Consider the following 16,547-nt stretch of genomic DNA (forward strand, 5'->3'; position numbering starts at 1 on the left):
CCATCATATGTGAGCAATTTCTTTTGCAGCTCTCCTCTTGTCTCTAAGGCACACAATACTGGAAAAAAATCACTTACTTTGTCAAATGTTGCAAACATATTTAGGCAATTTAGACTTAGTTCTCTCTTTCTGTCTCTGCTGCAGAAATTGCAGGAGGGAAACCATCCACTTTGCCGAATGTTGTCAAAATATTTTTGCAATTTAGACTTAGCTCCCTCTTCCTTTCACAGCTCTCTTTTTCTCTCAATTAAACAAAATTGTCGTGAACAATACCACCCACTTCACCACATGTTCTCAACATATTTGTGCAATTTAAACTTGGCTCTCTCTTTCTGTCTCTATTGCACAAAAATTGATGAGAACAAAACCCACTCAGTTTGCCAAATGTTGCCAACTTATTTTGACAATTACACTTAGCCCTCTTTCTGTCTCTATTGCATAGCATTGCTGGTAACTAAACCCACCTATGTGTACAGATGTTATCAACACATTTGGTCAATTAACTGAGCACTCTCTTTCAGTCACAGCTTTTTATTTGAGTCTATTTAAAATGCTGGGGACAAAAACCGTGCAACCATGCCTGATGTTTGATGATGCAATAATTTTCTGTTAAAATTTCTTTCCTTTTCTACAGCCATTATTTGTTATTACAAAGAGAAGGGGGCAGGATTGTAATCTCTGCCTGACAGACTAAACTCAGGGAGAAACTCCCTCCAGAACCAGTAAAGGGTCCTGTTAACAAACATGGGGACGGCAAGCTAGCAGGCTAACAGGCTAAATGTCATTAGAGGTAAAATAAGAGAAAAATAATGAGACGGTGATGTTAGTGAGCTAGTTTATGATAAAAAAATACTCGCAGTTAGCGCTTTTAATTACACTGTTTGAACCTTTTATGTATGAATATATTTACATGATAGGACAGGACATGCTGTGACTCCAGATCAGTGTCAAACAGTTGCAGCAACAATGTTGCCCTCAACCAGCAACTTAATGAGGAGTGCTGTGAGGCTGCTACCTCGGAGTACCTGGAGGCCAGGTGAGCCAATGTTGATCTATTTAGGAACTATTTATTACACACCTGTTGTACTGCATGCAAACTCGTGCACATTGCATAAATTGTTAAAATAAGTTGGCAACGTTTGGAAAAGTGGGTGGAACCCTCCCTTCCTGCCAAGCCCACCTGTCCAAACATTGTCAACTTATTTGTGCAAAATAGACCGTGCTCTCTGTTCAGCTTGGAGCTTTTGGTGAATATCTGACAGAAAGTATGTCATTTCTTAAGCTTGTAAATGTTGCCAATGTTTTTGTGCAATTTAGACAGAATCACTAATCTTCTACTTATCTGTCTTAGACTGATGTAGTTTTAAAGTTTTGGTCATTTGTGATCATATTGCTTATTAAATTGCACATACTGTACCATGTTTAAAGATGCTGAAAACCTAAGTTTGGAAAGCTGTTGTGTATTTATTATTGCATTAATACAGAGTTTTGATACTAATTAGTACAAACTTTATTAAATGTTTTATATTGTTGTATAAAACACATGTACCTTTAAAGTTAAGGTCTAACATTGATTCTCTATCAGATTTTTAAAACTGGGACATTTTCTGTTAAAAGATTAACTTTTATTGCTGATATTTCTGTTATGGAATTTTATTTTAATAGGCAACTGTCAGCCTTACTGCACTTAACTTTGATTCATATATTAACATGTAAATGAGCTCAAATGATCTCTACACTCTCTCTTCTTCATTGCAGATAAGACTGTTAATTGTTAATGCAGATGGTTGTAAATTCATACGTCAAGTTAATTTAATTGAATTTAATTCAAAACTTTATTACAGGGCTCTTGGTGCAGATAAAAGACAACACATAGGGAGACACTGTTATGCATTAAAATGAAAAAAAGGACAATAAATGTTACAGTGTTATGAATATGATTGAGTTGGTCAGCCTTCATTGACCACACATAGCTAAATCATCGGCATGTCCTTGTTTATAAGGCTTATTATTATAAGGCTTTACTTCATCTCTTAATAGTCTATTTTTTTTTTTTTTAACAAATAATTTTTTTGTCTATGTTGCAGGATGTGTGTGGTGTCTCTGCAGAAACATTTCAGTGAAACCTGGAGGTCTAAAACCAAAAACTGTCCCACCTCGATACCTGGGTCAGCCCAGTCCTTTCACCCACCCACACCTTATTAAACCAGGTGAGTCCTGTCAGCTGTTTAATAATCATTAAACACAATGTGTTGAAAGTGTGTGATTTATACCCACTTAATAATAATAATAATAATCAGAAACATAATCAATGAAAATAGAGAGGATCAGGAGAGCCACATCCATTTCCTGAGTTCGTTCTGAGCCGGGCTTGAAACAGAGGGGTTTTTAGACATGCAAAATCCAGTACTGGAGTGTTTTTTTTTTTGTTTTTGTTTTTTTTCAAACTTCACAGGCATGTTTTCAGGAACTCTGAGACTAATATAAACTTGTCTTAAAAGGGTGAAACGTGTGACCTTTAATGGTATATAATTAAACCTTGAAAAAATCTCTAGGTATGCCTATTAAGTTTATATAATTCTGATACTATTGAACATTAGATTAAAAGACATATTATTTTTTTAAAACATATATTGGATAATCAAACACTGACAGCCATCCTGTTAAATCCCTGATCTCTCGTGTGTGTTCTCCTCAGGTGAGGTGACTCCAGGTGTGACCCAAACTGAGTTCGAGCTCCGCAGACACAGACTGGCCTCTCTCATCGAAGTCCAGGCTGATAGATTTGGACCATCCATCTCCTCAGGGACTCACGTGGTCGTCATTCTGTCTCACCCGACACGCTACATGACCAATGACATCCCCTACCACTTCCACCAAAACCAGGTGAGACTCTCTCCTTTTTTTTAAACATTTTTAAAAGAGAACAGGTAACAGATTAACACACTTGAAGAAGACGTTGGCTATAGTTTTGTTTATATGTAGACATTTTTGTTGTAGTTTCTTCAATATCATAACTAATCTGATGTAAATGTTTCTCTAGGACTTCCTGTACCTGAGTGGTTTTCTGGAGCCCGACAGCGCTCTGGTTCTTTACGGTAAAGGTCGACCAGACCAGGCGGCGCTGTTCGTCCCTCGCAGAGACCCGGGGAGGGAACTGTGGGACGGAGCACGCTCAGGGAAGGATGGGGCGTCTGCTCTGACTGGCATAGACAGGGTTCACTGCACAGATGAGCTGGGGATGGTGCTCAAGAGCCTGAAAGGTGAGTGGAAGTGGCTATTTTATTTTTGTTACCGTCTCGCCTGTCAGAGCCTTTGATAGACGTCTTTAGCCTTTACTCTGACTCTCTTTCAGGGACTTTGCTTTGGTATGACAGCTCACAGCCCGCTCACCCTCGCCTTCATCAGACCCACCTGGCACCTGTCCTGGAGGCGGGGCCAATGCCACGTTCGGTCCGACCCCTCATTCACTCTCTGAGGGCCCTGAAGAGTTCAGCAGAGGTGGAGCTGATGCAAGCAGCTGGTCACATCACAGCTCAGGTGAGTGTTGAATAATACAAGCGTGAATGAATTTAGTTTTAAATTTGATCCAGTTTTAATGTCGTATGTATAAAAATCACTAGTTAAAGACAGTTTAAAAATATGCTTCTCTTTTATTTTCCAGGCATTTAGGAGGACGATGTCTTTCTCTCGTGGAGACGTGGACGAGGCTGTTCTCTTTGCTGTGGTAACTGAAAATATTGAAAGAAGAGACTTGGTGTTCTTTATGATCAAAAAAAAAAAATTTATCAATCAGTTTTGATGTCATTTAGATGTAAACATGAACTGTCGTTCCAGTTTGATTTCGAGAATCGTCTCCATGGTGCAAACTTCCTGGCCTATCCTCCGGTCGTTGCTGGAGGGAATCGAGCGAACACTCTCCACTACATCAACAACAATCAGATCATCAAGGTGAGGAAGGGTTAAATCAGGGTGTCCAAACTTTTTTGGATGAGGGCCACATACAGAAATACATAAGGATGTTGGGGCCACTTTAATATCCACTGGTTGAGACATATGAAAGTTTGTAAAACCAATATAATGTAGGTTAAGATGTGCTTAGTGATTGAGTATGCCTATATGGCTAGCTCAGTCAGGACCACATTTTCAAGAAACTCATGATTTGCAGCCATAAATATTTCTTTATCAGCCGTAAATATTTCTTTATCAGCCATTATTAACGAGCACTTACTGCTGTTATTCATGTTTTAGGGTGTGGCTGCTCTAGGATCTCCCTGCCCTTCCATTAACTTACGTGGAAAGTATCAAGCCCCCGTTGCTGCTCTTCCTATGCTGATAAGAAAAGCCTAAAGCAGGGAGAGAAGCAGGAAAAAACCCAGAGCAGAGCAGGCATCAATGACAACTGAATGACACTGATGAAGTCAGAAGCAGAATGAAGGAGGAGCTGGGGTGGAGGAGGGTTGCAAGAGCAGGTTGTGGAGAGAGTGGCGTAGCATGGCCAGGATAGAGCAGTCAAAATAAGGCAGCATGAGAGCAATTAGCCAATAGCATCCTTAAAGCAAATCAGCTTGCCATCAGTTGATTCCTATTATAGCAGCAGATGAACCAACACCAAATGCTTGATTTAATGGCTGACAAGTCAAATAGATAATTATTTCCAGGTTTTAGGGGATGCCAGTCAGATTTCAGGGGGCCATGTTTAGCCCTAGCCACCACTGGCTCCGCCCCTGGAATGTCATTTCTATATATTCCTGTAATCATCAGGGAGTAGAAAAACAAGATTCTGTTATCATTTTGGTTGCCAATATGTTTACCATACAGTGTTGCCTCAGTTTAATCACAAAAAAACACATCATTAATTGTTCTCGTCAAGATTTTTGTTTACAGAATTAGCATGGCAGCACTACCTTGTAACGAAACTATGAAGTACAGACCAGTCAAGCACACACTTCATGTTCAAATGTGGGCCAAATTTAATCTTACTTCTGGAATTTTCTGCGGGCCAATCAAAACTGAAATGCGGGCCACATATGGCCCCCAAGCCATAGTTTGGACACCTCTGCATTAAATGTAAATGATTATGTCTGCATAATAATGACTGAGTGCGTGTTATTCTCCATCAGGATGGTGAGATGGTGCTGCTGGACGGGGGTTGTGAATATTTTGGCTATGTCAGTGATATCACCCGCACATGGCCCGTCAACGGAAGGTAAGTCCAACATAATAACCTTCAGCTGTGAGTTTTACTTCTCAAAGCTTTATTTTAAAGCCGATTCCTAAACGTTTTTAACTTCGTCCTCACTTTCACATCTGTACAGGTTCTCTCCGGCTCAGGCCGAGCTGTACGAAGCCGTCCTGGAGGTGCAGCGCTCCTGTTTGTCACTGTGCTCACCTGGTGTCAGTCTGGATCACATCTACAGCACAATGCTGGCTCTGATTGGGCGACAGCTCCGGAGGCTAGGCATCATCCCATCCAGCTCTAGTGATGCTGAGCTATTAAAGGTAATAAAATGCTAACAATAATCAGAGAAATAGGAGAAGAAAGGGACAATATCTCTGTTGATACTTGAAGCTTTCTAAACCCTAAACGTAGCTATTGGCTTAATACAAAAGGCATAAAGTCTCTCTGTTTTACACCAATGAAAATATGCATTATAAAAGTAAAAGTATTAAATATTTTTATCTGTCAAATGCCGATTCAAGTCTCTATAAATGCATTATACAGTGCATAGAAATAAAGAAATATATCAAGACAAATAGCTAACTGGAGATATAATCACTTCATATTAAAGGCAATGCTTCTTTGTAAACTAACTGTGTGCTCATCCTCAGGCTGCTCGAAGATACTGCCCTCATCATGTTGGACATTACCTGGGCATGGACGTCCACGACACACCTGAGCTGTCCCGCTCACAACCTCTGCAGCCGGGAATGGCCATCACCATCGAACCAGGTCAGCACTATTTATATAGAGACAGTTTTTCTAGCCATTCTCAAACTTAATCTCAATAATCAGCCATTCTTAAGTTATGGTGCTTTACCGGTACTGGCTCAAAACATCTCAACCTATACCCTTTTTTAAAATGTTCCGATAGGGATAGTACCTGGAACCTGGTACTTGCTTGGTATCAATTCTGTCAACCACTGAGTGTTCAGAGCATCATCACCACATTTGATTTCTGTATCCAACATAAATTTCGAACCCCTCTAATTGCCAGCTTTGCACAGCTACAGTGCCTATAAGAGATACTCAGCCCCTTGGATGTTTAACCCTTTTATTGATTGTATAAAACAATGAAACAAACTAAAAAAAACTCTTTAATATCAAAATGAAAACAGATTTCTACAAAGTAATGTTAATTAAATAAAAATATGTAAAGTAAGTGCAACTTTACGCCATTCTTCTTTGCCAAACTGCTCAAGCTCTGTCAGGTTGTACAGGGATCAGGTGTGAACATCCCTTTTCAAGTCCAGACACAAATTCTCCATTGGATTGAGGTCCGGGCTTTGACTCAGCTACTCCAGAACATTCACCTTGTTGTCTTTAAACCATTTCTGTGTAGCTTTAGCTGTATGCTTAAGGTCTTTATACTACTGGAAATTAAATCTTCTCCCGTAGCCGTAGTTCTCTTACAGACTGATTAGAATGTCCTCCAGGATTTTGCTGCATTCATTTTACCCTCTACCTTTACAAGGGGCGACTGCTTAGAAGCATCCCCACAGAATGATGCTGCCACCACTGTGCTTCACAGTGGGGATGGTGTGTTTGTGGCGTCTCCTTTCTTCCTCTTGACCATGGAGTCTCCCACATGCCTTTTGGTGAACTCTAGTCCAGATTTAATCTGAGTTTTCTTCAACAGTGACTCTCCCATAAAGCTTTGACTGGTGAAGAACCCGGCCAATGGTTGTTGTCTGCAGAGCTGCTGAAGATTGGAACTCCTTCAGTGTAGTCATGGGTGTCTTGGTGGCCTCTCTCACTAGTCTCCTTCTTGCCCGCTCACTCAGTTTGTGAGGACGGCCTGATCTAGGCAGATTTACACGTGTTGCATGCCTTCATTTCTTGATGATGGCTTTAACTGAACTCTGAGGGATGTTCAGAGCCTTGGAAATGTTTTTGTCTCCATCCCCCGACTTATACTTTTTAATAACCTTTTCTTTGCGTGTTTTTTTTTTTACTTCATGGTGTAATGGTAGCCAGGAAAACTGATTAAGCAGTGGACCTTTCAGACACAGGTGTCTTTATACTCCACTCACTTAAGACACATTCTCTGCACTCAGGTGATCCCCATTTCAGCTATCAAAACCAAGTAAAGCTGAGCCAGTACCATGTAGAGAAATGCACCCTCCTTCATCCTGCATCATTTACCCTAAAAACTCTATGTTGAATGTCATTCCCATTCTCCTGCTGCTGTCTCAGGGTTGTACATAAGCGAGGACAATGAAGAGGCTCCAAAGCGTTTCCGTGGTCTGGGCGTGAGGATCGAGGACGACGTGGTGATCCGGGCTGAAGGAGGTCCACTCATATTGTCCTCTGAAGCTCCAAAGACCATTGCTGATGTGGAGAAAGCCTGCGCTCACAGATAGGACAGGTGCACAGGTGAGCCACAGCACCCAGCGTCTTTGTGGTGATGACTTCATCATGCTCAGCGCTCAGGTACAAGAAAGGTGGGACGCTGTAGGACTCTGATCCAGTCTGCACATAAAGAATCGACATGATAAAGATCAACCTGCTGAGACATCATAGAGAACAAACCAGATCATTGAACAAGTTGCTGTCCTTCATAAAATACCTCTAAAACCTACACACCTGAGGGGTTTACCATAAGGTGAGCTCAAAATACCCACCCTTTCTTAAAGGTCACATATCATGCAAAATTCAGTTTTTAGGTTTTCTGGCTATAATATGTGCCCCTGGCCTGTCTGCAATCCCCCCAAGAACCAGAACTCCCCTCTCTTTCTCCACCTTTCTGAAAATGTGTGCTAAAACAAGCTGTTCTCAGATTTTCCCCTCATGACGTCATTTGGGGAGTTAGCCACGCCCCCAGGTTCAGTGTGCCCTTCCCACATGGAAGAAAGTTCTGCCCTCCTCTCCTTATCCTCCTCTTAAGCCACACCCATTTCAGGAGAGGGGTGGAGTCAGGGGCAGAGCCAGACAGCTCATTAACATTTAAAGCCATAGACACAGAAATGGCTCTTTCTAAGCTGAGCTGAAACAGAGCGTTTTTAGACATGCTAAAATCCAGTACTGAAGTGTTTTTTTCAGCAACAAACTTCACAGGCATGTTTTGGGGACCTCTCAGACCAACAAAACTTGTCTTAAAGTGGCAAAATATGTGACCTTTAACAAAATAAGCTCAATAAAGCCAAAGCTTCGGTCAGAGAGTTCAAGCATCATAAAGATTGGTTTTCTGTTTCATGGAAAAGATGTTATTAAGCACGTCATTTCATGCTTCTTCTACACAAAAAAAATTACAATAACTGGCCGTCTGCTTCCGTCAGAGTGAAATACTAGAAGAGACAATGTATGTAGCAAAAGTTGCTGCTGTAAAAATGTCAAGAAAGAATAGAAAAACCTGCAATATTATTAATTAGCTGATCTCGCCATTTGACAGTCAGTGCTTCTTACTTGTTTCTAAACAAAACTTCACACTGTACAGCTTTTGAACTTTAACAATAATATTCATGATTCTAGCAGTATAACCTGGAGCTGTGATTAGATCTGATAGACTTTCATGCTATTAAAAGATAAGTGGAAACACAAAGTCAAATGACTCTATTAAAATTATTTAAAACATTGTGATACCTGAAGACTTATCTTTTTATTATCTGTGTTTTTGCTTTTAAACCAGGTATTTTCATGATATTATGACCAAATATAAAACACTAGTTTCTTAAGATGCTTTGTTGCCATTGTCCTCTACTGTAAAGATGATCTACTGAAATTAAACGTGAATACAAACCATAAAAACAAGAGTGGTGTGTACAGTATGAGTTACTGTAATTGTACGGCTTCACTAAACGTAATATTACGATTCTAAAAGTTTCCATAAACATATTCCTGATGATCATTTTTGCATGCAGAGAACATTCCCAGGTATTAATACATTTTAAAACCATACAGCCACAACTCCGACTTTAAGTCCTACAAACCAGCCTTACCCATAGTGTTAAACCCCTCAGGTTTGTCTTACACTCAAATCAGGATGTTGCATAAAAACAAGCAGATGAGCATTGATCTGTCCTGTGATGATCAGATAAGCGGACCTTCATGTTTGTGTTTAAATCTGATGAATAAAGATAAATCTGTCATAAAGAGAGGATATTTAAACATGGATGATGAAAGATAAGACTGAGACTGCAGAGAAGTTTGTGTGATGTTGTTTGGGAATTTCCTCCTTCCAGAACAATGTGATGTCTCTTATAGAAAATATGTTTGTATATGTATATAAATATATATATATATATATATATAAAAATACTTCTTTCATAATGAATAAACAGTTTAATTTGACATAAGGCTTGTTGACGGTTTTATTTGAAACGAGGTTATTATCCTCAAATTAGTTGCACAAAAGAAAAAGGAAATAAAAAAGAGGAAGGAGGCAGAATGAGGGTAAAGCAACCCCTCATAAAGTTTTTTTTCAAGAGGTGAGTTCACACAGTGGTTAAGTTGATGGCTTAAAGGCTTTCAGGACTTGAAGAAAGCAGGGATAGAGAGCAAGATGGAGGTGATGGAGGAGAAGGCATGGAGAAAGAGCAAGATGAGGATGATGGAGGAGAAGAAAGCAGGGACAGAGAGCAAGATGTGTATGATGCCATGTTATTGCATGGTGAGTGTATTCTGTTTATCTTTAATTATCTGGGTATTTATTTAGCCAAACAAAAATGCAACTCAAAATAAACAAAGACTTCATGAAATAAATCTAAGTTACATAAAACATGTTTGTAATATTTTTTATATAGTTCATTTATCTATTTTTATATTCTGTTTTTCTTCTGTTATCTAGATATTGATTTGTTCAGCACAAATACAATTAAACAAATAAAAAATACATTATTTTACATTTAATTAAATAAAATCTCTCCTGCTCCTTTCGTTGCCGTCGGTCTGATTCGTGGAGCTCTTTCGCCCCCTGCTGGCAGAAATCACGGCCAAAGCTCGGTTCCTGCTTCCGAATAATCCCGAACACTTCCGAAGACAGCCACTCCGCTCCTTCCCTCCCACCCTCCTCCCTCCTTTCACGCCTAATGTTGCTGTACCTCCACCCCCACCCCCCCATCAGAGGAGCAGAAACAACAAGCCGCCATTTTGTTTGTACGGACGGACCGTCAGAAACGGGAGGAAGGAGAACCGAGGGGAGCGACTCGAACCGACTGTTGCCGCTCTGAGAGTCACAGAGAGCGGGGAGAGGGAGGACGGACTGCCGGTGTTACCGGGAGAGAGAGAGGAAGCATCAATACCGTGAGGAGACACCGGAGGAGGAGACAGAGGAGGTGATATGAGGAGGAAATACTCCGACAAGGAGCGGAGACACCGAGGAGGAGACGGAGGGAGATATTTTATCTAACGAGGGGAAAACGGATAGAGAAAAATATTTTTAAAAAAAAAAGATGAAACGTGAGGAAGAGGAAGGAGAGAGTCCGCAGAGACGGGAATAAAGATAGAGAGGTGGAAACCATCAACGCAGAGAGTTTATCCATCATCAAGAGTCAGTGTGAAGATTTTCGAAGGTTTTCTTTTTCTCCTACATGACCAAAACATCAAACCGAGACTGGCATGTTTTTGTTTTAAACATTTTAAACACTCTCTCTGAGATTTAAAGTGTTGAAAACAGGAGGAACCCGGAGGATGTACTGTGGCTGAAGTCCCCCACAGATCAGGATCAGTCTGACTGAACGATGACTGACACTTCATGCTGAGATTTCCTCCAATAAAGTCTGCATCCTGGAGCTGATTTTTGATTACATTTTTTTCCAACCTTTACCAGCCCTTCTGCCTGCTAAAGGCACATTGCATAGAGGAGGTTGCAGCAAACAAATGTGCAATACTCGTCCCATGTCTGTGACCAAGTGCCTTGCATGGTTACACACTTTGTGCACAATTTAGACAACATGCAGACAACTTCTGCATGCAGGATAAACATGTGTTAGGCTTTAGGAAGTTTTTGGCTGCTGTGTTTTACTCCTTTTGCAACTGTTGGATTTCTACAGCAACTTTGAAGCCAGTGTTGCGCTTGAGTGTTGGACAAATGGTATTTTAAACCATCTGCTGGTGATCAAACGCCACCAGTCTGCTGCTTTTTACTCTTAGAAACCGTCTTCACACATGCGCCAAACTTAGGAAAAATTCCCCTTTTTTTCTGAAGGAGCTGCAATCAAACAGCTAGATTTTTCATAAATGCACAAAAGTCATATTCTTTTGCTTGTGTGAATGCAAACCATCAAATTTTCAGTTCAAGGCCTATTCACACATGTGCCAAACTTAGGAAAAAATCCAGAATATTTCCAGGTAAGCTGCATGTGTGAATGCATACAACACATTTTATTTTACCCTTGTATTTACCCCTCTCTTGCTGATGCTGCAGCAACACCAATAATTTACAGCTAAAGTTAGCTGACCAGTGTCTGCACAGAGATAGCCTACCTGCACAGGTGAGACCAATCTCAACTGCTGCATGAGAGCCCATCATTCAGAGGCTCACTAAGGACTGCGGCTGCTCCATTTGTATCATTAATTGTTTTCCAATCCTGACAAAGATTGTGCTCAGGTTTATGAGGTTAGAAACAAATTCTTTGCAGACCATGGAGGAGAGGAGAGAGAGCAACCTGGAGGATGGACGGCATTTAATCACAATTATACATCACTATGTGCATGAATTTGAAAAAGAATAGTTGTTTTGTTGCCTTGAAGAGCAGCAATAAATTCTGGAAGTTATTTTGCTTTTTCTATAAGTCCAACATTTTTCTGCTCCTCACTTAAATTAAAGTGAGAGCTGTTTTGGTGGGAGGGGCCAAGCAACGGCTTCATTTACCACACATGAGAAAACCTATGGACAAATCCAACACAACAGTTATCATTTAATCTGGATTACCTTGTTTTCACGGTAGTGGGAAGTCTAAACTGAAACTAATCACTCAGCACAAGTGAGGAGGCTACATGAAGGAGTCCCAGCACCTCCTCCCCGTGTCACCTCCTCCTCCGCCTCCTGTGTGAATCAGTGCAGAGGGTAAATGTGGGACAGAGAGGAGGCTGATAACCACACAGACACACACTCCATCACTGCTGCCTTCCCCCTGCCGTCCCCCGCACGGTGGGGGAGTCATCAGGAGCGTTTTAAAGGGACAAAGAGACTAAAATAAGACAAAAAACATTTTTCCTTAAGTGGATATTTACAGAATTTATTTTTAATTTTTTATAAAATATGGCTGATAATGTCCTGGAGTCCTGTCCGCCTTCGGCCAAGAGGCCAAAACTATCACCTCCACCTCTGTCTGATGGAAACGGTGAGTCTACTTTTATTATTACTATTATAGTCATTATAATGTTAAATCTAAAACTACGGCCAAAGCTTCTCCTGTATGCTTGTGTTTCTGCTCGGACCCGAAGAGTTAAGCAGTGTCTTATATGTTGTTTTACAGATGTTTAACATCATAAATCTACCTCAAAGCTTGTTTAATACAACTTAAGCCTGAAAATAAAGTGATTTTAAGCTAATAGGTGATTCTGTACTGAAGCGGGATAAACTTTCCTTCGGGATGTTTTGGTGTGTTAGCCACATCAGGCTAAGTAGCTCACACTCCAAACAATGGAAGAGTAGAGTCACCCCAGGTCTCTTCGGACTGTTTGGTTTGATTAGAAGTTAGAAATGCGGAAATGTGAAAACACAGAGGCTTAACGTTACAGCCTGTGTAGATTTTGTTCAAATAAAAAGGCATATAGCTGTTTCGTGGCCAGCTTTAGCAGAAAGTAACGGTAACGAAAAGGGCTAGCTTACTAGCCCGGCTGATTACCCTACCGGCTGGTGTTATGATGTAAAGAGCGACCGTGTTCACTGGTGACCTTGTAACTACAACAGATGTTGAGGAAGAAAATGGGAACTAACTTGAACATTCGGTTTATATTTACTTAAAAATATCACTGATATGATTTTTTTTACATTTTAATGTATACGGAATAAACTAAAAGAACTCGTTAGGGCGATTTACATCGTCAACATCTGCTTTAGCTACGACAATCACAGACGTATTCGATTAAAAGTCATTAGCAAACACGATCGCTTTTTAGAACGTAACACCGGCTCAGCTGAGCTCAGCAGCTGTTAGCTCGAAAATAACTAATTGACTAGTGGTTAAATGTAATTTTTAGATGATAAAAAGTCGTATTATGCCGTTTATCCCGACTTTAGCCGCGCCTCTAACGTTTGGTGCGTAATATAAGGAACTATCCGTGTTGTTAGCATGAACTCTGTTTTCAGTGGATTGTGTGAAGGCTAACTGTCCCATTGTTCGGATCTGAAGGAAAGTTGCTCAGAGGGTTGCTGCTTTGTAGATATTTTTCTATTTGTGTTTTTTGACTTTTGAACTAGTTCCACGTTGAATGAGCTCACCAGAATTGCCAGTGTGTTTGAGAAGTCTCCTTTTAAATGGTTTGTTTTAGTCCGTAGTTCTTCATTTGTAGTACCGGAGAGGGGCTCTTTCAGTCATCCGTCCATTGTTCGCCCTCTCGGTGAATTGGAGCTCATCTTTGTTCACATTATTCTACGAACAATTTAACACTTATCTCAACAAGGACGCTTAAATCTTTCACTTTGATGGATGCATAGACTCTTATTTTCAACTGGGTGGTTTTAATAGATGAAAAATGGATCTGTAAAGTCACCAGCTCGTCTCTAATGAGACTGAACCACTATGATGAGATTCACCGAACAGATTTTTTTATTGTCAGTTAAACAACACAAGAATATCATTAAGCTCTGCTGGTTTGGGCATCTTGGCCAGAGAGCCCCATCTGTTTTTTGTTGTTGTTTTTTTTTTTTTTCTGAATAGCAATACAGTTTTTTTTTCTTAAGTCAGATTTTCACCAGAGAGGCGGGACTGTCAAAACTGCACAAAACTTTGACAACTTTTTAAAAAGTGAGTGAAAATGAATGAAACTGGGTTCTCATTCTTTTCCAGCTTTGCTTACTTTTCCAAAAGTTTCCAATGGTTTTGCAAATTTTAACAGATTGTAAAGATTTGAGCCGTACTTGCCAGTTTGTTTGCAACAGGGCTGAACAATTTAAGGAAACTATCTTATTGCATTTTTTAAGTTCCTAGTCTTATAACTATGGCTGTCAAAAGATAACATGTTTTAATCATGATTATACCCAGGATTTCTTCAATTAATCAACATTAATTGACATGTTATATCCCATTTTTTATATTCCATTAATTTGCATTTAAAATTGTTCTTGCGTCATTCCTTTTCCAAGGTTGTAAACGAAAGGTAGTTGACTTCCTGTTTAGAATCAGCCCAGCTCGTATAAAGGGTTGGGTATCAATTAAATTTTTTCTGATACTGGTGCTAAATCATAGGGATGGGAATCAAGAACTGGTTCCAATTGGTTCAATCTATCATTGTCAACCAATCCATTATTGATGTCTTTCTTCTACTTGCATTGAAAACAGCAGTTAGCGCAAATATGAACAGAAAAGTTGAGGAAGTAAACATGGCGGACAGTCACAAAAATGATCAAATGTTTGGCTTCAATTCTAAAAAAAAAAGAAGACATGAAAAATGCAACATGCAGCATTTATCAAACAGTGATTTCATGCACATCATGCAGTTTTTTGCACAGTAAATGTTAATTTTTTTTTTTTCAAGATTTCAACTTATTTTTATTCATCCAGATTTCTAGGATCCAGAGACTAGTTTTTATATTATTTAAAGGTTTCATCTTTTAAAGAAAATGTATGATGATTATTTACTAGTGTCCTTCTTTTAGATGCCTCAGATTGTTTGTTGTACAACCAGAAATATATGAAGCCTATGGTTTGCTACATAGATGTCAGACAGCAGGTGCTGAGTTCTTACAGTGAAGTAATTTTGTACAACCAAAGGTTGATGTATGATGAACAGACTGTCAAGATTATGTAATTTTTTTATTTTTTTATTTTTTTTGCAGGGAAGTGATTTTTTTTTTTTTTAATTCTGTTAGAGATAGATAAAATGAAATGAAACTGCATTCTGTACAGGGTGTAACATCCCTGCCAAAAAGTTTTAAACTTGTATTTTGACAAATGTCAGATTGAGGAAATATAGCTCTTTCTGTGATTTTAAAATTGCGATTTAATCTAAATTTTGATCAAGTGCCAAGCTCTAAATTTGAATACTGCTTAGTTTTTTCAATTTTGTTGACTAAAGACAATGACAGAGAGTTTTGAATGTTGCTCATGCTTTTGTGCAATTCTAACATAGTTCAGAAGTTTGAAATATTGCCATTTTTGGGGCTATATCAACAGTGTTGAAGTTAGCCTGCAATTTCTGATGATCAAAAAGAAGAAGAACTACTGATATATGTGTCTAGAACAAGTTCTTGTGCTGTGGTATCAACCAAATATGGATACAGTTTTATTTTACTAAAATTGGTGTTTAAATGAAATGACAGCCCACAATCTGACATTGGAATAAAATCTACCTAAATATTTTTGTCACAGTGGAAATGACTTCTTATAGCTTTTCCTCCACCACCATAGCTGTACAGAAATGTTGTTTACACACCTGTTTGTCGAGTTTACCTGCCGGTGGTTTCTCACTCAGACCCGGCTGGACTCTCTTCATGTTTGGCTCTCCATCAAACCACAAACAGGCGCTCAGGAGAGACTGAGGCTGCCCCGAGAACCTGTTAGCTGTAGATCCGGGGTTTTCTAACTGGTGTGAGAACTGTACAATAGCTAAATGGCTGCAAAATGGAACTTTACCGTAACCAAAATCTTACATTCTTCGTGAACTCTCCCCAAAATCTGAAATAACCATAACAGACTTGAAAAGTTATTTTGTGCAATAAAGCAATGCTTTCTAGCTCAGCATTTGCATACCCTCACACACATTTTTAATTCAAGTGAAGTTGAAGTTAGTAGAGCTATCTTCAGAGTAATTATTGCAAATTTTGTGCTTAAAGTGTATTATTATGAGTTTGGATTTATAAGAAACATGTTTAAAACAGCTATGGCTAAAAGCTGAAACAGATTCTTAAATATTTGATTACTTATACCACTTCATAATGTCATCAAACATTGGGCGTATAAGAAAAAAATAAACTTTTAGCCCAAACTAATTAAACCATGATTGGTTCATAATGCAGTGGTTTGTGGTTCCACAATCAAAAGATGGAAAAGGTACCAAATACCCGATCCGTTCTGTCCTACTTTACTGGGACCCTACTCCTGGGGAACAAGGCCGATCTGACCCTGAAGGTTGGAGTTAGATCCACTGCAGTCCACTGATTGGTCAAAACAAACTTCACTTCCCATGCAAAAGCAGTTGTAATGGACAAACACAAATTGTG

The 16,547-nt window shown here is 39.5% G+C and overlaps 2 protein-coding genes across 5 annotated transcripts in view; both read left to right on the forward strand.

Annotated features, from left to right (window-relative positions):
• Window positions 1-740: 740 nt before the first annotated feature.
• On the forward strand, window positions 741-9,422 carry xpnpep3 (X-prolyl aminopeptidase 3, mitochondrial). The gene is made up of 12 exons (XM_041816710.1): window positions 741-790; window positions 918-1,036; window positions 2,088-2,210; window positions 2,699-2,886; window positions 3,044-3,263; window positions 3,356-3,540; window positions 3,665-3,727; window positions 3,838-3,951; window positions 5,124-5,209; window positions 5,319-5,502; window positions 5,833-5,953; window positions 7,418-9,422. Exons 2-12 carry the CDS (start codon window positions 967-969, stop codon window positions 7,582-7,584), a joined length of 1,521 nt encoding a protein of 506 aa, XP_041672644.1. The 5' UTR covers window positions 741-790; window positions 918-966; the 3' UTR covers window positions 7,585-9,422.
• An 874-nt stretch (window positions 9,423-10,296) lies between these two features.
• ep300b (E1A binding protein p300 b) overlaps window positions 10,297-16,547 on the forward strand; it is a 39,115-nt gene continuing 32,864 nt past the window's right edge. For all 4 annotated transcript variants that reach the window (XM_041778179.1, XM_041778180.1, XM_041778181.1 and 1 more), the window contains exon 1: window positions 10,297-12,504. In XM_041778179.1, the coding sequence (XP_041634113.1) occupies window positions 12,423-12,504 (82 nt within the window). In that variant the 5' untranslated portion in view covers window positions 10,297-12,422. The remainder of the gene's footprint in view (window positions 12,505-16,547) is intronic.

The sequence above is a fragment of the Cheilinus undulatus genome, linkage group 21 (assembly GCF_018320785.1).
Source record: "Cheilinus undulatus linkage group 21, ASM1832078v1, whole genome shotgun sequence".
Lineage (NCBI taxonomy): Eukaryota > Metazoa > Chordata > Actinopteri > Labriformes > Labridae > Cheilinus > Cheilinus undulatus.